The sequence below is a fragment of the Cricetulus griseus genome, chromosome 3, assembly GCF_003668045.3.
Source record: "Cricetulus griseus strain 17A/GY chromosome 3, alternate assembly CriGri-PICRH-1.0, whole genome shotgun sequence".
In the NCBI taxonomy this organism is placed as follows: domain Eukaryota; kingdom Metazoa; phylum Chordata; class Mammalia; order Rodentia; family Cricetidae; genus Cricetulus; species Cricetulus griseus.
Window position 1 is genome coordinate 115,749,804 of NC_048596.1, and position 20,498 is coordinate 115,770,301.

The 20,498-nt window shown below is 41.8% G+C and overlaps 2 protein-coding genes across 2 annotated transcripts in view; both read left to right on the top strand.

Moving 5' to 3' along the window:
• Positions 1-5,799, top strand: part of Btbd1 (BTB domain containing 1) — a 32,540-nt gene extending 26,741 nt beyond the window's left edge. The window contains exons 6-8 of the mRNA XM_027407537.2: positions 1,270-1,357; positions 3,439-3,585; positions 4,040-5,799. Coding sequence (XP_027263338.1) covers positions 1,270-1,357; positions 3,439-3,585; positions 4,040-4,198 — 394 coding nt within the window. The 3' untranslated portion in view covers positions 4,199-5,799. The remainder of the gene's footprint in view (positions 1-1,269; positions 1,358-3,438; positions 3,586-4,039) is intronic.
• Positions 5,800-9,523: 3,724 nt separating this feature from the next.
• CUNH15orf40 (chromosome unknown C15orf40 homolog) lies at positions 9,524-15,915 on the top strand. Its single transcript, XM_027407538.2, has 5 exons — positions 9,524-9,685; positions 10,736-10,862; positions 12,715-12,842; positions 14,872-14,979; positions 15,423-15,915. Exons 1-4 carry the CDS (start codon positions 9,593-9,595, stop codon positions 14,965-14,967), a joined length of 444 nt encoding a protein of 147 aa, XP_027263339.1. The 5' UTR covers positions 9,524-9,592; the 3' UTR covers positions 14,968-14,979; positions 15,423-15,915.
• Positions 15,916-20,498: the final 4,583 nt, after the last annotated feature.

Genomic DNA, 20,498 nt, shown 5'->3' on the forward strand with positions numbered 1-20,498 from the left:
ACACAAAGGTCTCCTAGAGTATTAAATATTCGCAGTCCTGCTTGTGGGAGCTTGCTATGTCCTACAAATAGTACACGGATCACCTAGGCTAATAGCCACCTCTAATCCCAACCTTCTGGGCAGAAAACAGGATACATATTTTTCTTTGAAAAGACAACCCTGAATGTTTAATATTCCTGGCCTCCCTTGTGCTCTGTGAGCACAACCTTTGACCTTTGTTTCCCAACATCTTCTTTCTCCCACTATGTTGTTCAGATGGTCTTCATCTTGTGAGCACAAGTTTTCCTCCTGCTTAGACTTCTTGGGTAGCTTGGAGCATGAAAGTAGTTGTCATCATGCCTGGCTAAAGCTTGTTTCTTTGACTATAAAAACTTGGGATAATAAAAATATATAGTTCACTAATGTGTAGGGCTGCTGTGTTAGTCTAAGGAGGTAGCTATACTAAGGAATGGTACTTAGGGCTTGGCACATGAGGAAGTACTTACAAAGCTGTAGTGGTGTGCCAGTCGTAGTACTTACTAGTGATGTGATCAAAACTTCAGCCGAAAATGCTGAGAATTACAGATTAGCTATAATTATTATGTATAATATAGTCTTTTCAGTTACCTTTGTATTTAATGTCATTTTTTACATGTAGAATAAATGAAGTAAGATACACCAATATTGATTATTATGACCAAACTAGACTTGCTAATTATTTTATTCAAATAGCCTTTATTCGAATCCACCAATGTGAGTTGGTATCTGTCTCTACCCATCTACCACCAACTGTTAGTTTAGTGCATTTACACCTCTTAGCACAATTTATAGTTATTATTTATCCTTCTCTTGTTTATCACTGTCTCCCATGTGGCAAAGATAGAAACTGCCTTGCTCACCATTGTTTCCTGACAAGCCTCACACAGTGACTGAATATAATAGGCCCTCGGCAAGTATTCGAAGAGCTGATAGAATGTCCAAGTTTGGGACTTTGATCTTAATGACTAGGATGTTCATGAGGGGGATTTGGATGAGTGCAGTACAGAACCAACCTTTACAATAAAAGCAGTGTTTAGGTTATAACCCTTTGACTGTACAGAACAAATTCTACTTGAGTTCCTCTTCAGTTCACATTAGGATTTGTGGGCAATGAAGACATCTTCAGAATGTCTTTTACACTTTTTGTAAGTAAGATCCAGGTAACACTTTAAAAAAGCTCTGTGTAACCTTCAGAATATGAACACTTAGAGAATTGTTTATGTTATTTTGTAATGGGATCCTTTCTCACAGGTTCACAGTTAACAGAAGAATCTCTGTAGTTGGATTTGGTTTGTATGGATCTATTCATGGGCCCACGGATTATCAAGTGAATATACAGGTACTCTCCATCCCTGTTGTCATCCTGAGATATAGTAGCAACTTTGCAAAATACTGTCTTGACAGAAACCCAGATTTCATCGTCATTGTTAAAGGAATCAGGAAGCAGCAGTAGTGTTTTAAACTATTTCTGTTTTGTGGTTGTTGTAAAAATTGTGGTTTCAGGAAATTGGGATCCTTTACAAAAGTATTAGCATACCTGGAGTTGACTTTTGTCCAGGAAACCCTTATAGTAATTCCTGTTTTATTGATTTAAAAATGCCCTTCTGCCCTTCCATGTGCCTTGAAACTGTGGCATTACTTCACACTGCCTCAAACTCTCTTGATTAGGAGTGTCTGAATAAATACTGCTCCATTCTTCTTTTGCTTTTGTGTTTGTTCTATTTTGACAGGGTCTTGCATCTGAGGATGGTCTGAACTTGCCATCCTCCTCCTTCTGTCTCTTTCTAGTACTGAGACTACAAGGTGTCTGCCACCATGGTGCTCTGCCACATTCTTTCAGATAGGGCTCTGAAGTTAAACACCTCCTTCTGTTCCATCCTTCCTTTGGATTACATGCCCTGCCAAGTAAAATTATTTTTGAAAACACACCAATATTATGGTTTTACTTATGAACTATATAACACTGTGCCTATATTTTATTCATAAAGTACAAAATATGGGAAAAGAAAGTAAAACATGTTTCAAGCTTTTATCAATAAAGCAAAAACATACCTTATAAATGTTACCACTATATTCTCTTTAATAGTAAAAACTTTGAACCTTGTAGTCAACTGTAGCAGTTGCATCACTCAAAGTCTGCCCCTACCCCCTTCAGACTCAGTTCTCCAAAATCCCATGGGACAGCAGTATTGAAGCAGCAAGTATGTAAATTGGTGGTAATCAATACAAGATGTTGAAAATAAATCCATATGCTAATAGTGGCACCTTGTTTAGTGTAATGGTATTTTCTAGAGATTTTAATTTGATAGGACTGACCTCTTTTTTATTGAACTGGTAGTAGATACTTGAATAGTATATTCACTGAGCTTGGTGGTGCACACCTTTAATCCTAACCTTGAGTGTTCTAGTCCAGCTATGGTTACTTAGTGAGATCTTATCTTTGAAGGGAGATGGGGCAGGTTCTATTAATAAATGGCTTAGTTTTCACAGCCCATAACCACCACCACCCCCCGAAGCGCCCTATTCTGACCTTAGCTTTAGGTGGCTTTTGCCCATTTTATTACTGTTTCCTAGACTGTTGGCAGAAAGGTAGGCTTGTGAGGCTTGTCCCATGTATGGAAGCCTTCCTAGTAACTTGGTAAGCTCTGACTTGAGCTTTTCAAGCTGTCCTCCATGAAGCTTCACACCCTTTAACAAAAGCAGTTTCTTCCTGTCCAGCTTCTTTATCTTCTGAACTGGCACTGCCTGCATATTTCCTCCATTGGTTTGACTCTCCTGGAGGGTGCCCTTTAATCCCCATTTATCACTTAAAACTGATAAGATAGAACTAATTTAATTGAAATTATTCACAGGCATGCCAATGCATTTAAGGGCATTTTAATTTCAATAAATACTGAAGCAAAATGTTGAGGTGATTATCCTATGAATAAGACATGGGCTAAAGGAGGAAAGATTTTTTTCCCTCTGATATCTCAAGTCCGCATCCCCACCCTACCGAAAACAGGGTTTCTCTGCATAGCCCTGTAACTCACTTTGTAAACCAGACTGGCCTCAAATTCACAGAGATTCGTCTGTTTCTGCCTCCCAAGTGATGAGACTAAAGTTGTGCACCACCACCACCACCTGACTCAAGTCCACATTCTAAAGTTTACACACCAAACTACGTTTTGTATGGGAGCCCTCTTCTGCAGCCAGGTCCCTGTTGCTTGATGCCTTCTGCATTCTTCCTATGATGCATGAGTTAAAGAACTATTTTCTGATTATTTACTGCTTTAAAAAGGCATCTTTGATAGAGATAAGTAGAGAAAAATTAGAATATGGAAAGTGTACAGTCCATGTCAACTTATAAAGGCTTCATATTCTTTTCTATAAGACTGTTACAATTTAACTTAAATGTTACTTCTCTTTTAAAAATTGCAGATCATTGAATATGAGAAAAAACAAACGTTGGGACAAAATGATACCGGATTTAGTTGTGACGGGACTGCTAACACATTCAGGGTCATGTTCAAAGAACCTATAGAGATCCTGCCCAATGTATGTTACACAGCATGCGCAACACTCAAGGTAAGAGCCACTCAGCTCCACAGGCTGCACCTGCTGTGCACCCCTCATGAGGCTCCTGGCTTTCATGTTTTACGGTCACTGATATGGGAGTCTCTTAGAAAGGGGAGGAGGAAAGTGGAGCTAAGAAACTCCAGTGCTTTAAGTGCTGCCCAGCCCTACACTGTTCAGAGAGAAAAGTTCTTCCTAAGTTAGGAATTTCCTCTTTGGTTAAAGGAATTGAACTTTCCACAGAAGATAAATAACTGTTTCCTTAAGACCTTTCCACAGTTGTTAATGGCCTAACTCTGTATTGATGTTTCTAAATTGTATTTAACCGAAAACTTTATATTTCATTAAATGACTGAATGAAATTTTATACTAGATCTGGAATGACTAGGGTAGACCAGTAGTCAAATGAGAACATGTTGAGTGCTTCTTTCAGATGGCAATCACTAAATCATTCATTTTCATTTAGGGTCCAGATTCTCACTATGGCACAAAAGGACTGAAGAAAGTAGTGCATGAGACCCCTGCTGCAAGCAAGACTGTTTTCTTATTTTTCAGCTCCCCTGGCAATAATAATGGCACTTCAATAGAAGATGGACAAATACCAGAGATAATATTTTATACATAATCTAGTGTTAACGACCATTCACTCTAATCTCGAAAACATAAACAACTGGCCACAAATAGTTTGAGTGTCATGAGTATTTATAATTACAGAATAAGAAACATTTTAGTTTCTTAGAGGAAGTAAAAAAAAGTTTATTTAAATGTCTGCATGATTCAAAGGCAGATTTTCCATTTTCTTGTAACCCTTGGGGCAAAGAGAACCCAGTTTGTGTGAAAACCTCAGTCTTTCTGCTTTGTCTTGTATGATTCCATAGGTCTGCTGACTTGTGATCTTTCAATAGTTTGGGAATTGAAAGATTTTTGTCATATGTAGCAGATATGGGTGTTTGCGCTTTTTTAAAAAACTTTTGTTTCTACTACTTTGAAAGATAGGTGAAATGGGTCAGTATTCCTACAGAACTCTTTTTAACTCAAATAACTAATTTCAGAAAATTAAGAAAACTAACTTTGTATTTGGAATTTTGAAATATATGGTTGTTAGCATTTGGAATAATGCTTAAAGTATGCCTAAAAAAGCACCCAAGAAAAATTTCAGTTCATTTACAGAAAAAGGTATTTTGTAATAGTATAGTAGTGTATTGCATAGTACTGTTTTAAAGCTGTAAGTGGAGTTTGTATAAATTCACAATAATTGATATAAATAGATCTACAGGGATGATCTGAGATGGATTCTTTATCACTCCCATCCCACTGTGCCTGTCATGGGTGCTGCCAGTAATTCCTAGATGGTTGAGATACGATGGAGGTGCCGACAGATACCACTGTAGCATTGCAGTAACCTTACACAGCAAGAAAGGGAATAAAATACTAAGTTCCTAACAGCTGCTTTGTAGCTGTAAAGTTGTTCAACTAGTCACTCCTGTTTAAAAGGAAGGAGGCTTTTTTTTGTCACCGACACAGTTCTATCCAAGAAGCAAAATGCTTGATATTTGTGACCTTGTTAATGTGACTGGCACATCTATAATAAGAGTCGCTCGGAAGGATATCTGGCAGCGTGATGATTCTACATTTTTATATAAAGCTGATTTTAAAATACAAGTGAGATAACATTTTCCCCTTGAAAATGATAGTCTTATAAAAAAAATAAACCTGTATAAATTAAACTTAAGGGGTATCAGTCTATCAGATAGTTGTGGAAAATCGTTAAAAATTCTTCAAAGTATCAACTTAAGAATTTTTTTCTAAATAGGATATAAAGGATTTCATCAAAAGTAATTGTATTTTCAAGAGGGCAAGAGAGGTGAAGTGTTGGTGGCCAGGGTCTCTTGAAGTTGCTGAAGAAAGGAAATTGTTTTTTGTTTACTCTGGTACCATGATCTTATGTTGTCAGCCTCAGTTAGCTGGAATGCCCACTGATGTGTATTCTGCTAAACCGAAGTTCAGCAAAGACTGTAGTAACCATTAGGGGAGGTATTTCTTCCTTAACAAGTATTGCATGCCAGAGGTAAGTTAGTGCTTTTGACTTTGGGCCATCCATATGCCTTGCTTTTTGCTGAGCAACTGTAATGGAATGTAGTCACTGGAAGGTACAAGAAACGGAACCACTCACTGACATTGGGGCATCACCTGGAATCTTTAAAATAAATTTATCCTTTTTGTTTATTTTTTGTCATCTGCTTTTTTTTTCTAAAAGTTGAATATTAGAGTACTTTGGAACAAAGGTTCTAGTTAAAGTTTAGTTCTTATGCACTTCTAATTTTAATCAATACTTACAGAGTGGGGCAGGGGACAGTTCAGAGGTATAGCAGTTGCCTAATGTGGTTTGAATGAAAATGGCCCCCATGATAATTTTCTGTCGGCTTAGTGGCTGCACACGAATCTACTGATACTTTAATTGTAGTCTGTGGCCCCACAGTCTCTGGCCCCTCTGGCCAATCAGGCCAAGGCCTAGAGGGTCTTCCATTCCCATGGCCCAGGCTCTTCCATGGTCACAATATGTAGGTTTAAACTAAGTTGTTCTATTTACCAACAGTGACTTGGAAGTCAGATGAGGGGTGAAAACCTGCTAGATCAGAGAAGCTGAGAAGCAACCAGCTTTGCTTTTTAAAGGCCAGAGATCCAGCAAGAGACATTTCTCTTCACTCATTCCAAAATCAAAAGGCCCTGAACCAAACTATAGTCCTGGCCTTTTCTTCTTTTTCCAAATTGCCTGGGTTCTGTGTGGCTAACTCTGGTCAGCTATTCACTGGCTCTCACCTTGATTCAAGGTTAACTTTATTGACACAGTCTTTCTCCTGCCTGCTGATCCAGATGTAGAACTCTCCCAGCTACCTCTTCAACACTATACTTGTGTGCTATCACTCTTCCTGCCAGGACAATAATGGATTACACCTTTGAACTGTACACCAACCCCAATTAGATGTTTTCCTTCATGAGTCCCCATGGTCATGGTGTCTTCATAGCAATAGAATATTGAGCAAGACACCTGGCTTGATTGAGTTCCATCTCTAGTACCAAAATGCCAGCCATTGCAGCCTGATGATTACTGTGTACAGGCCTTTGCACTGACTGCTTTGCATAAACATGTGTTGGTATTACAGTGTCCAGACAAAAAAAGTTAACATTTAGAAAGGCTACTAAGTGGTACTGCGTACAATTTGAAGTCTTTATGCTCCAAGCTATTGAAAATACTTGGTTGAGTTACCAAAAGAGCTGGCGGTTGTGATGCACACCTTTAATCCCAATACTTGGAGCCAGAGAAAGGTGGCTCAGTCAGCTTGTTCTACAGAGTGAGTTCCAGGACTACACAGATCCTGTCTCAACAACAACCACTAAAATAGTTAAAATAAACTTGACTAATGTACCTACTGTAGAATATCAATACATTTGAAAGTATTCCTACAAAAGTATTTCTATTCTAATATCCAACAAATTAAGATGTAACATTTGTACTTTCAAGCATTGTGTTTTAGGTACACCAAAAAAAAAAAGAGAAAAAAATAAATTTGACTAACTTCTATCTACTGTAGAATATCAATACATTTAAAAGTATTCCTACAAAAGCATTGCTATCCTATTATCTACTGAACAAATTAAGGTGTAATTGTACTTTCAAAATTGTATTGTAGGTCCACATAAAGTTTTAGGTAGATATACTTTCAAACGAAAAAACTGGAATAAAAATATAGGACAAAAGAGTGTGGCCACCAAATGTGGTACATGAAATACACAATGTTCAACACTCATTGCCCCTCTTCCCTTGCTAGTTAGTGTTTTCCTCAAATGTGAACTGTGGCCAAATTGAACAAAATACATATTAATAAGAGGGAACCACAGCAGCCCCAGAGTGACCAAGACATTTACTTTTGCTGTGTACTTTAACTCTTAAGCTGGAGTAAGGTTTTTAAAACCAAATTTTAAAATTTAAAATGGAATCTAAGATTTACAATAGATTTCACCCTCCGGATCACAGCAGATGGAGCTGAGGGCTCTTGTTCTTTCTGGCTGGTGTGATGAAGTCCTTATACTCTGGAGGTACCCTGCTTCCTTACAGGACACTTCCTCCCTCTCCTTTCACCAACATGTGTCCCCTCCCTAAAAAACAAAAACAAAAAAGAAAAAACACCTGTCAAGTCTCTAGAGGGACTCATGATTTCACCTAAAAATTCAACAAATCACTACAGTATAATTTTGGTTTCACTTTGTGCTTCAATTGTAATTTATTTAAAAAGAAATAGGTGTGTGGTTTAACATGTGGATACCTGCCTGAGCCTTAAGACTGGCTTCAGTGTCCCTAGTTTTTCAGCCACTTTCTCCTCATGACTACATCACATAACCTTGTCATAACTGGTGTCTCCGGGAGAGTAAATTGAGATGCCCCATTCTGATCACAACCTTTAATGGCTGTTTTCAGCACTCACGTTCAATCCCACCTGTTACTGGCTCTGAACCATGTAGCCCCTTGACATCTCTGCCTTGTCAACCCTCTTGACTTCCTTCCCTATTCAGCTAGACATTGGTTTTTAACCACTTCAGTGACCCGCAGTCTTCTTGTATACACTCAGGTCACTGTGATTGCCTGGATTACTGGTTGGCTCCCTAGCTGCTGAGACCAGTCATTCAGAATCCTGTAATTTGGGGTGCAGCTCAGTGGCAGAACATGTATTCAGCATTAAAAATAAAATGATGTAAGTGGAGATTGGGATTTTGATTTCCTATGACTCCAACCTGAATCAGATTGTCAATGCCACTAGGTGAGTTTACATAGACAGCTCTGCCATTTTCCAAACTCCGTATTCTTTAGTCCTTTCCTTCAGCATATCCCCACCCACCCCCTGGCTAGTGAAACTCTGGTTCCTGCTTCTGAACCCTCTTCTAGCTCATTCCTATGCTTTCAAATTCAGTTATCTGGTTCAAAAAATAAAGTCCCTGAGTATCTCAAGTCCTTCCAGATTCCTGTCACTTCACAGAAAAGTGCGAAATATTATCTACACACTTCTATTTATCCATTAAAAATGCCCTTATCTGGGTCACTGATACCACTAATTTTCTAGACCTGTGAACACCTAGACATTTCACTGTTTTTGTGGCAACTGTCAACTGACCACTCCCCTTTGAAGCAATCTCCATTAGTTGCAATTACACTGTACTACCTTTGGCTGGTGTTTAGTCGTGACTTGTCTCCTTGTCCCTTTGTTGCTCTGTGCTGGACCTGCATGACCGCTCTGCACATTGGGAATGCCTCTGACGATCCATTTCCTTTTTGCTGTCTTCAGTTCTCTACCACCCGCACAGGTCTCTGATGCTTCAATTAGGCATTCAGGTAGCTGCGTAACTATTCCACTTGGATTTCTCCTCTCATTTCAAACTTACTGTACAATAAAAACTCACCTCAAACTGCCAAACCTGTTCACTAGCCCCAGACTTGGGCATCTTCAGTCTTAATTGCTACGTGTGATCTTTCCTCCGCCTCTGACGACCATTCAGGACTCAAAGAGCCTCAAATGGTTACAAGCCATCTCCCATTTAGGTGGCAGATATCTTCCTACCCTCTGGGCATATAGAGAAGGCCAGTCCCTAAGTTAAGCACTCGCATTGCCTTGCCTCTGCTCCACTCTCACGAGTGGTTGTATTTTATTTAGCAGTGTATCTCCTATTCTTTCGCACTGCGCTGTGAGAATGACCACGATGCCACGTGGGGCAGGTGAACGACGAGGCTGTCCTTGCCCTTCACTCCTAAGGACAAGTGACAGCTTTGCCAACACTCACAAAGACAGCTCGCCAGGTGACACCCCAGGCAGTCAGGTTCCAAAAGAACGAAACCCGCGCCATCCAGACGCAAGGTGGCGCTCTCAGATGCGGACAGGACGCGGATGCGGCTTCAGTCCGCGATGTGCGCAGGCGCACAGGACTCTTCCGCTGTGCGGTGGCCCTCTTCGGCGGCTGCGGGCTTGGGATGCTGCAGCTCGTGGTTGGTCGCAGCGGTTCGGCCCCTGCTAGATTCCTGTCTAGTTCCACGATGCCTAAGAAAGCCGGGACGATGAGCAAGGCCAGTGGCAAGTCCCATGGTGTGGAGAGGGTAGGCCACGGGGCTACACCAGCAGGGAACGGAAGCAGCGCCTGGAGGGTGGAAGACCGGGTCCAGGTCTGAGGCTTCCTGGGCCGCACATTATCCCGCCTGAGGACCACCAGGCCTAGGCTCCACTGCACACCTGCCTCGCTCCCGTACTTCGAGGGTTTCACTTCCTCTAGTCAAGGAGACAGCACTCCCTCCCCTGACATCTTCCTTCTCCAACTCCTTTCAATGACCCAGCTCAGGCACCGCCACCTACTGGCACCTTCCCCAGCTCCCCAGCCCTGGCTGCCTTTATCCATGCAGAAATAAATGTACTGTGTATGTGTACTTCATTGGTGCACTTAACACAGTTATGTACTTTATTAAGGTTTTCTCGAGTTGTGATCCCAAGTCCTTAAGGTATGGGAGTATCTCTTTATATCCATTGTCTGCAGACTGCCCTGGAATTTATGAGTAAAAAGTTCTTAGCATGGCATAAATGCTAAGTGCCAGTCATTATTGTTCTTTCTGCAACCCACTCCTCACCCTCTCACCGACTCCGAGGTTTAGTATGCATTGGTGTAAAGATGGCTGATAAATGGTTCTATTCTTGAGGAATAGGAACTATAAAGCAGACTAAAGGAACAAGTTCTAAGGTAGCCAGAATGAGATCTGAACAGGACACGTGTACACACACACACTTGCACTCACACACGTACTCATGCACGCACGCACGCACGCAGGCACGCTCTCACGTCTCGCATACTTCCAGCTTTAGGCTACACCAAATAAGTAAGTAATAAATAATCTCTACTTGTGAGGAAAGCAGCATAAAGTTGCAGATGCCAGAGTCAGGCCTTCCAAGGCAATACAAACACTGGGTTAATGGGAGGCTGGCTGGGTCCTTGACAGATGTGGGGAAAGCTTCTTGAGGCCAGTTGCTGGATGGTAGTAGCCCAGTTAGTGAAGTCGAGGAGTAGTAGCAAGTAAGTAAAAGTGTGATGAAATATTTTGTAACCTGTGAAATTGCGTGTGTCATTTTAGGGTAAAAACCAAACCAAGGAACCTGAAACACCACCTCCTCCTGCTGGGCCTGTGACAACTGATCCTAAAGGTTGTGTCACCATTGCCATCCATGCCAAACCGGGCTCCAAACAGAATGCTGTGACAGGTACATTTGAGCATTGATGGGATTCGTATGTGAATCAGGCTGTCTCTTCACCTTCTCTCTACCGTGTTAGCTGACAGCCTATTCTGTGACTATGAGTGGTATTTTTATATGTGATTTAGAGGCTTCTCTATTTTAAAACCATATATTTTCATATTTGAAGCAAAATGTGCAGTATTTAATACCAAGTTGGAAACCATTGTATCTCTTCCTTTTTAAAGATGTGGTGCTTTGGAGATGGCCTGGTTACATGTACGAGTAATTCATGAGTACTTAGGAACTGAGGCAGGGGGCTCTTGAGTTTGAGGTCAGTCTGGAATATAAACAAGACCCCATCCCTAAACAACAACACATTTGGGAGGCACACATAAGGAAACATGTATAGCCTACACTGCCCTTGATTTTTCTTGTTCTGAAAATTAGAGACACTGACAGGAGCGATACTTTGGTGTAGTGTAATGATCATTAACCTGAAAAATGGAAGAGAGCCTGAGCTCTGACGACACCCTGCCTAATTCCTAAGCAACATTAAAGTTGGAGCTGAATTGTCTTAAAAATCTCAGTTTTCAAAATAAAGCTTTGCATACCGTATTTTTATATTTTGAAAATACTACATCAAATGCAAGTGCTAGATAGGCCTGGCTTGTGCTAAAGGCCATGTTATCTTGTATCTGTTGCCCATATTTTGGCCAGCTTTTCTTTCTGTCCTTCCTTCCTTCCTTCCTTCCTTCCTTCCTTCCTTCCTTCCTTTCTTTCTCTCTTTTCTTTCTTTCTCCCTTGCTTGCTTGCTTTTTTTCAGATAAGAATTGCTGTGTAGCCTGTGCTGGGCTCAAACTTACCTTCTGCCTCAGCCTCTCAAGTGCAAGGATTATAGGCTTGTGCCCCAAGCCTAACCCTTTGGCCAGTATTTTCTAAGCCAAATCTAAGATGGAATCAACTATAAGGTACTTGACTATTTATGTACATTATTTTTTAAAACTCAGCTCAGTGAAACTCTTCTATCTATTATAAGACATGCTTGATTTCCAAGATGCTAAAATGAAAAACTGTGCATCTGAGAGGTAATGCAAGAGCCACTTCACTATCCCGCTCTTGTGGAATGTATTGACATGTTGTTACTCAGGGTACAAGTATGTGGACATGCTGAGTGACCCCGGATGCAGGAGCAGCCTAAGCTCATTTGCAAACTGCTTTGAGTAACTACTTTGTTCTCCTAATAACTGTGAAGTGCTACAGGACACGTTACTTGGTTCCACTTGCCTCACCTGTAAAATGGGGCTGATAATGGTATTGTTAGGATGACGTGCTTTAGGAAAGCTTATATGACCCTAAAAGTATTGCAATTGTTAGATAAATGTTAAGTGCATTGAATATTGGAGGCATTTAAGATACATATCATAAAAGAGAGGAACCTAGCCTAGTGCATAACTTTTCCTGCTGAACCTAGTGCGTGGCTTTTCCTGATATGAGACCCTGAAGCCTGTATGGTCTAATATGCATCTTCATGCCTGCACGGCCTAAGTGACATTGGTGGAGCCAGCTCCCGGCTGCCCCCCTGCCTTTCTGTTCAAAGGCAATTTCTAGTTGCCTACATCCAAGATGCTCTCTAGGACTCTGGACCTGTCCAGTTAGTAGGGTTTTCTCTTTTGTTGGTGTGTGTTCCCTAACTGTAGAGGCCTATTTATCTGTGTCCCCTGGGCTATTAGTTTAATCATTTAATTCAGTCTTTGTGTGCAAGACTGTTCAGCAGTTATTAACTGAAAGCCTGTCCCATGCGTACAAACTGTTTGACGGTTCCTCGCTCCATGGAGGGAGAGATCCCCTTAAGAATGAAGTTCATGCCATTTCATTCTAGATCTGACCACTGAGGCTGTCGGTGTGGCGATTGCGGCCCCTCCATCTGAGGGAGAAGCAAATGCGGAGCTCTGTCGGTATCTTTCCAAGGTCTTAGAGCTCAGGAAGAGTGATGTGGTTCTGGATAAGGTGGGTCTCTCCTTTTAAAATTAGTATGTGCTGATGACAGTTCTCATTTTCTATGTTTGTAAAGGCAGTTTTAAAACAGATCTATGTGTATGGCTGTCTTGCCTGCATGTAGGCCTGTGCACCATGTGCATATCTGGGTGCCCTCAGCCCAGAAGAGTGAGTCATATCCTAGGACTGGAGTTACAGATGGTTGTGAGCCACCCTGTGGGTATTGGGAATCAAACCTGGGTCCTCTGGAAGAGCAGCCAGTGCTCTTAACCACTGAACCATCTCTCCAGTCTTGTAAAGCCAGTTTTAAAAAATTCATATTCATTTAAATACAAAAATCTGTTACTTCATAGTCTGTTTTATCCACACTGCCTCCGTCATATTGAGACTGGCCACGCTTTACTTACAATCCTTCATTTTGCTCATTTATAGCATTTTTCTGCTTCCTAAATTGTACTGTCAGATTAGTCTTTGCCAGTTCCTCCGACATCACCATACTGAATACAGTAAAGTGGTTCCTGTTTGTTATCTCCATTAAGGAGTTTGCCATGCGTTTCCCACCCCCACTGGTTCTGCTCACTAGGGTTCCTGTTGTGAAGACAAGTTTATATGAAGTCAATACCTTGGCTTTACTTCAGAATCACCAGAGAGGGATTTTTAAACCAGGCCGTGGCATCTCTGCAGACATGCTGAAATAGAATCCGTGTGCAAGAGAGCAGGCCAAGTTCATGTCTAAAAGCTCCACATGTGGTCTAGTGCTGTATGCACCCCAGGGTTCATATCTGGGTGCCATTTAAAGCCAATGACTTGATTAGTAATTGATTAATAATTTGCACCTAAAAATCCCTCTGATCAAGCCACTTCCTTTACCGGGTCTGACAGTGTGCACATATACTCCATCTAGATAAATTCCTGCTGAAATTCTGTGTTTTATAAAAGGCATGTTTCAAATAAATCTCTTTAAGAGTTGTTTTAGATGATTGTGAAATCATAGTACTTAGGTGTGTGCTTGCTTTTTGTTTGAAATTTTCAGAAATGTATAACAATTTAGAAAAGAGCAATTTGTTTATATTTAGGTGTTATAAAGTTTATACTGAATTGTGGTATTTAATATTTTTTAATTATTTTCTTTTGTAATTCAAATAAATTACCTCAAGTGCTGGGAAATACCTGTAACCCCAGCACTTGAGGCAGACAGAAAGGATCAGGGATTCAGGTTCATCCTTGTCTATATATTGAGTTGGAGCTAATCTGGGCCACATAAGACCTTGTCTTAAAGAAAGGAAAAGAAAAGCTGGGTGGTGGTGGCACACACCTTTAATTCCAGCACTCAGGAAACAGTTAGGGTTAGGGTTAGGCGGATCTCTAAGTTCAAGGCCAGCCTGGTCTACAGGGCTGCTCCAGAACAGGCTCCAAAACTACAGAGAAACCCTGTCTCGGAAAGAAAGAAAGAAAGAAAGAAAGAAAGAAAGAGACGTTAGAATATTGTTAACATTCATCTTGAAATTTTAATGCCAAACTTTTATTACAAAAATTGAATAGGAAGGCAAAAACTTTGTCGAGTCATACAAATTTATTGTAAGGTAGAAGTGCCATGGGGAGAGTGTGCCTAGATGTCTTAGGGTTTCTATTGATATGAAGAGACACCATGACCACAGCAGCTCTTATAAAGGAAAACAATTGAGGTAGTGGCTTAAGTTTCAGAGGTTTTAGTTCATTATCATCATGGTGGAGAGCATGGCAGTGTTCAGGGAGACATGATACTGGCTACATCTTGATCAGAAGGTGACAGGAAGTGGACTGAGGGTCACACTGAGTGAAGCTTGAACAAGAGAGACCTCAAAACCTGCCCCACTGTAACGTCCTCCAACAAGACTGTACCTCCTAGTAGTGCCACTCCCTTTGGGGGCCATTTTCTTTTAAACTACCACACTAGGCTATTGGGAGAGGCTATCTGTAACACCCCATAACACGCCGCACTAAGACAGAGGTCTTTTGCCCCTGGCAGTATTAGGATGCTAAGTGTGCCTTTCTGATTCAGGGTGGTAAATCTCGGGAAAAGGTGGTGAAGCTCTTGGCCTCTACAACTCCAGAAGAGGTCTTGGAGAAACTGAAAAAGGAAGCTGAAAAAAAATAAAGGCAAGAAATGGTAAGTATGTCCTTGAGGAGTTTTAATAAAACACAGAAGTGGTTCAATAGTGTCCGAATTTAGGAATACATACATAAAAATAAGACTAAATAAATAAGTAGAAAATGTAAGTCTAAAATAGAAGCAGAAAATATAAATCTATACATTAAATACAGGCTCTAAAATCCCTCACTGTGGCAGCTGAAGAGATGCCTTGGTAGTTAAGAGCACTTGCTGCTCTTCCAGGGGACCTGGGCTCAGCTCCCAGCACTCGTCAGAGGGATAACACTGAAACTCCAGTTCCAGGGTGTCCTGACAGTCTTTTCTGATCTCTGAGGGCACTTGCAGAATGTGGTTCATGTATTTATATTCCAGGCACACACATACACATTAAATAAACACCTTTAAAACCCCTGAGTGCAAAACAGCCTGAAATATGTTACTCTAATTTCATGGCATCACAGCGGAACAGCTGGACAAGCCAGTCAGGACAACTGACCTTACCCTTTGCTGTCCACAATGGTGCCTCTGATCTGCAGATGTTGGGGACCAGTTGAAGATCACAGCATACAAGATGACAAGAATCGGGCTCCCTTGCCTCCCAGGGGCACCTTTAGCCTCACATTGCCATGGTGTTTCGGGATTCTGGGGCTTTCTACTTCAGTTTACAAGTGAAAAACCTTTCAGGCTGCTTTATAATCCTACTTTCTATTTTAAGATGTTTGTTTAAATGCAAGAATGTTTTTTAAATCTTTTAAAAATTATATGGAACATTTTGTGGAAAAGTAAATAATCGCAGTCAATTGTTTTTGAAGACCTTGTAAATCTTCAAATCTAGAAGTTCTTAGGACTCTCCAAAGATCTTAAAAGAATAAATTAGTGGCTGGAGTGATGGCTGGCAGTTAAGAATGCTTACTGCTCTTGGAGAGGACTTGAATACAGTTCCCAACAACCCAACGTGTGATGCCTCATGACTGCCTGTAACTCCCGTTCCAAGGTATCCAATGCCTCTGATCTGAGGGCAACCACACTCATATGTGCACACAGACAGACAGACAGACAGACAGACAGACAGACAGACAGACAGACACATACAAATTAAAAATAAGAGAATAAAGATTCCCTGGAAGTCCTTTCCATTGTAAGAAATCACATCTGTGAGCTGGGTTGTAGCTCAGTTGCTAGTGCGTCCTGCTATGCATAAAGCCTTGGGTTCAATCCCCAGCACTGCACAAACTGGGCATGGTGGTGCACATGTAATCCCAGCACTCTGGAGGTGAGGGCAGCGGGTGAGACGTTCAAGATGATCCTTACATAATAGAGTTTCAGGTCAGCCTGCAATACATGAGCCTGTGTATCTAGATCTATATAGATAACATGTATATCCCAATAACACGTGTGTGTGTGTGTGTGTGTGTGTGTGTGTGTGTGTGTGTGTGTACCTGAAAAGATAATACATTTTGTATATTTGACCTCTGTACTCTCGATTGTTGTTGTTTTGTTCTTCGAGATAGGGTTTTGGTGTGCAGCCCTAGCCACACACATGCTGGATTATACACAGACATGCACAGTGCACCCAGCCAAGTTACAGTCATTTAGTATTTAATATAATTACTTTGCTGATTTGTAGTGTGTACTTTGCCAGTGCAAATGTACAAGAGAAAAAATGTACTGATAAAATAATCATTAAAACCAAATCCACAAGGAATACCAATTATAAAAATTCTTGATGAAAACTAGAAATCCATTCTCAGGAGCCATGGACAAAAGCAGTTGGGAAGCTTATCCAAAGCCCAGTGCTGTTTAGAGCAGAACTGGTTTAAACCAGCTGCCCTGTCTTCCAAGACCCTCTACCACACTGCTTCTGAGTACTTGTTTTGTGTGGTATGGGCTGGAGGACTTTCCCACAGTTCCACTGGGTACCACAGGCATTTCGCTTGGCTAAACTACAGGAAGCTTTCTCATGGAGCAGAAACATGTGTCAAGGGAATGTGTTAGCATGCTCACCAAGTAGAGGTGTTTAAGGGTTTCATGGAGCAGTGATGTCACAAAGGCCCTACTTCCTTTCTGCATGATGCCAGTGGTATGCTGAGGCCCACTTCCTTCACTGAGGCAGAAGGCCTGCTCAGGGTTTCACATCTGCATGCTAACCCTCTGCAAAGGAGGCTGCTATGAAGAGCTAGGTGTTTTCCAGAAGTTCAGCCCCTTCTACCCCAAGCCAAGCCAGATCACAGGAATGTCTAAACCACCCCCAAGGCAAGAAATGACAATCCATAAGTAAGTAGCTAAACCAATGATTTGAGGCCCATTAAGACCAACCCCAGAGCCGGAGATAGGATCAGCAGCACCCTCTGAACCAAGCAGTAAAGTGGAGACCGGAATAACAAATCAGTGGAAGCTGCGTAGGAAGCAGCAGTTTTTACTACAAAAACTTTTTTTTTTTTTTTTTCTGACATGGGGCCTACCTGTGTTGCCCAGACTATCTTAAACTGCTAGCTAAAAGTTCACCTACCTCAGTCCCCAGAGCAAAATTTTCCTTTTTTTTTTTTTTTTTTTTTTTTTTTTTTGAGACAATTTCTCTGTGTAGAATTTCTCTAGCGTCCTAGAACTCACAGAGATCTGCCTGCCTTTGCCTCCCAAGTGCTGGAATTAAAAGTGTGCATTGCTACTGCCAGACTCAATATTTTCTAACAAAAAAGATGCATCACATCCGAGTGTGTTGGCACAGACCTATAATCCCACTTTGGGGAGGCTGAGGCAGGAGAATTGAAAATTCAAGGTCAACCTGGGCTGTTTTAGTCATGCTTGGGTTAAACAATGAGATCCTGCCTCTGATGTTAATGTCCTTCTGTATGCTACAAATATGTGTTGCTCTTACTGGTTGATGAATAAAGCTGTTTCAGCCAATGGACAGGCAGAATTTAGCCAGGCAGAAAATCTGAACAAGGGCAGAGAAGTAATTGGCAGAGTCAGAGACACCATGTAGCCACTGGGGAGGTAAGATACCCAGACATTCTCCGGTAAAAAAAGGCCATGTATGGGGAGGGCCTAGGCCTGGCCCAGGATGATGATGTGACTTTGAGGAGCACCGTCGAGGGCCCTACCCTGCCTGGGGAGTGGAGGGTGGATGGGGTGGGGGGCAGGTGGGGGATTGGAGGAGAGGGTTGGGGGGAGGGGAGGGAGAAGGGATTGACATGTGAAGCAAGCTTGTTCCTAATTTGAACTAAAAAAAAAAATTAAAAAAGAAAAGGTTTTTCCAATACAAATCTGTGTATTTTCCATGTGGAAATACACAGATTAATAAGAATGGGTTAATAATTAAGAGAGAGCTAGCCAGTAAGAAGCCTAAGCCATTGGCTAAACAATTGAAACTGATATTCTCAGAGTGATTATTTCTTAAGTGGCTGTAGGACCTGGTGGGGGGAGAAAAACCGGTCCAGTGGGACTGAAATAGATGGAGAAAAATTTACTTTCTACATACCTCCAAACAGGTAAACAAAACAAAAGATACATCATAGCGGCCCCATTGGGAACTGATCCAGGGACTGAATTCTAGATGGAGAGGGTCCTGCTTCCTCTGCAAATATGGTAGTCTTCAGCAGTCTGACTGCTTCTGTCCACACTGATAGGAACTGGCCACAGAGGCTGGTTAGACAGCTCTCTTCAGCTGGGCCCAGGGTTGGATCTCACCTCAAGAATACTGAAGTAGATCCAGAAACAAGGACACAAGATCCAACATCTGTTAGCGTTTTTCAGGTAGTACGGTTCTAGCCTCATCACCCCCAATTAATTCTGAGTAACAAATACTAACAGTCTACGGAATGACCTGTTAAGACTGCTTTTCTTGTCCTGTGTTATCCTGGAGACCCTGGTCTTGACACAGCTATAAATGAGGTCTGAGATAACGAAGACAAGTGTCAGGGTGATGCTGACCTGTAGCCCTACATCTGCCACCCCTTGCTTCCGCCAGAAGAGACAATCTCTCCAGCAAAACTATTGTAATAACTTGAGTTCTCCCACCACACATTAGCAGAACTTGGGAAAGGAAAAATGGACTCTTTCTACTCAGGAGTCAGGAACAGACTTTGGGCTTCTGGTTTCTGGGGACCATCCCAGCCTTCCTTTGGCTAGAGGATAGAGAAAACTAGGAACCCCAAGTGGGACCTTTGAAGTGTTTAAGGCCCCAAATAGCTGAAGATGGGAATTTTAGAGGGCTCTCTAGGCTGTGAACCACAGTGCTCTATCTCAAGTCTTCAAGGATTTGGTTAAAAAGTTCCCTAACTGTGAGGCAGATTTTGCATATTTAGAACCTGCCATGACCCCAGATTCAAATTGTTTTAATATATGTGATTAGGAACTTAAAAACTCAGATTTTACAGCTTACATCCAAGAGGTGGCACTGTGGCACCACAGCAGAAATTGACAATTTGCTGACAGAGTAGTGGCAGGAAGTCCCTTCTGCACAGCTGTTCTCACACAAATGGGTCCTCTTGTCTTTCCGGAGACGTTCTTTAAGCTTAGCTCCTCTTATGCTATAAGTAGTTTCTTTCAGGACAGTGTTGGCTGAGGGCCAGCTGGGTATTTAGCAGTTCCAGGTGAGTGCCATGGAAGACAGCAGGATTCTAAACCCTCTACTCCACAGCTTTCAGAAATCCCACCTAGTCAGTGTTTCTGAAAATGGAATTGAGCAGGACAACTGGCCAGGTCCCTAACATGCCAATTTATTTGACTGAAGAACACGCCCGCCAATAGGTTGTGTAGTGGGATCTCCTAAGGAGAACATTCTGTCCCTTTGAGAAGCCTACAAATGCCATCATTTGAAGGCGTCTCAGAGAGGCTGGGATTAGAGCCAGGGAATTCCCAAACTCTGAAGCCAAAGTTAGAGACTCCTTAGTCATTACTACATGAAAGTCACCTCACCTATGACATGTTCTGCTGTCACGGGACTTACGAATGAGGGCAAAGCCTTAGGTGTCCTCAGATCCCTGGAGGTCAGTGGCACCATGAAGAATAAGGAAACAAATTGTTGGTAGGACAGCAAGCCTCTAATGCTGTCCTAAAGCTGTAGTCCACGTGGTAGCTGCTTGCAACATGTGATGCCTGCTCACTGCTGGTCACAGGGGAACATCTGAAGCAGGTCTAACTGAATTTAAAAAGAAAGGACCAGAGAGCTGGCTAGAAGTTGGAATTCTTCCCGTGCTACTCTTCCAGAGAATGGAGTTCAGTTCCCGGCAGCCACATGTATGATTCACAGCCACCTGTACCTCCAGCTCCAGGGGAAGTTCAACACCTCCGGGTTGGGGCACCCACACTCACGCACATACTCACACATACACATGATTAAAAACAACAAACCTCTGAAGATAATAAAAAGAAAAAAAATCAGAGAATTGAAGACCATGCTGGAAACAAAACAGAGGCTGAAAACCTGAGGACAAGTGAGAGAAGCCTGGGCAGGGAAAAATGCTGCTGTGGAAGTCAAAGGAAAAAAAAAATACCAATGCCTGCATATTTATAATCCCCAAAGAAAACCAAAAAGT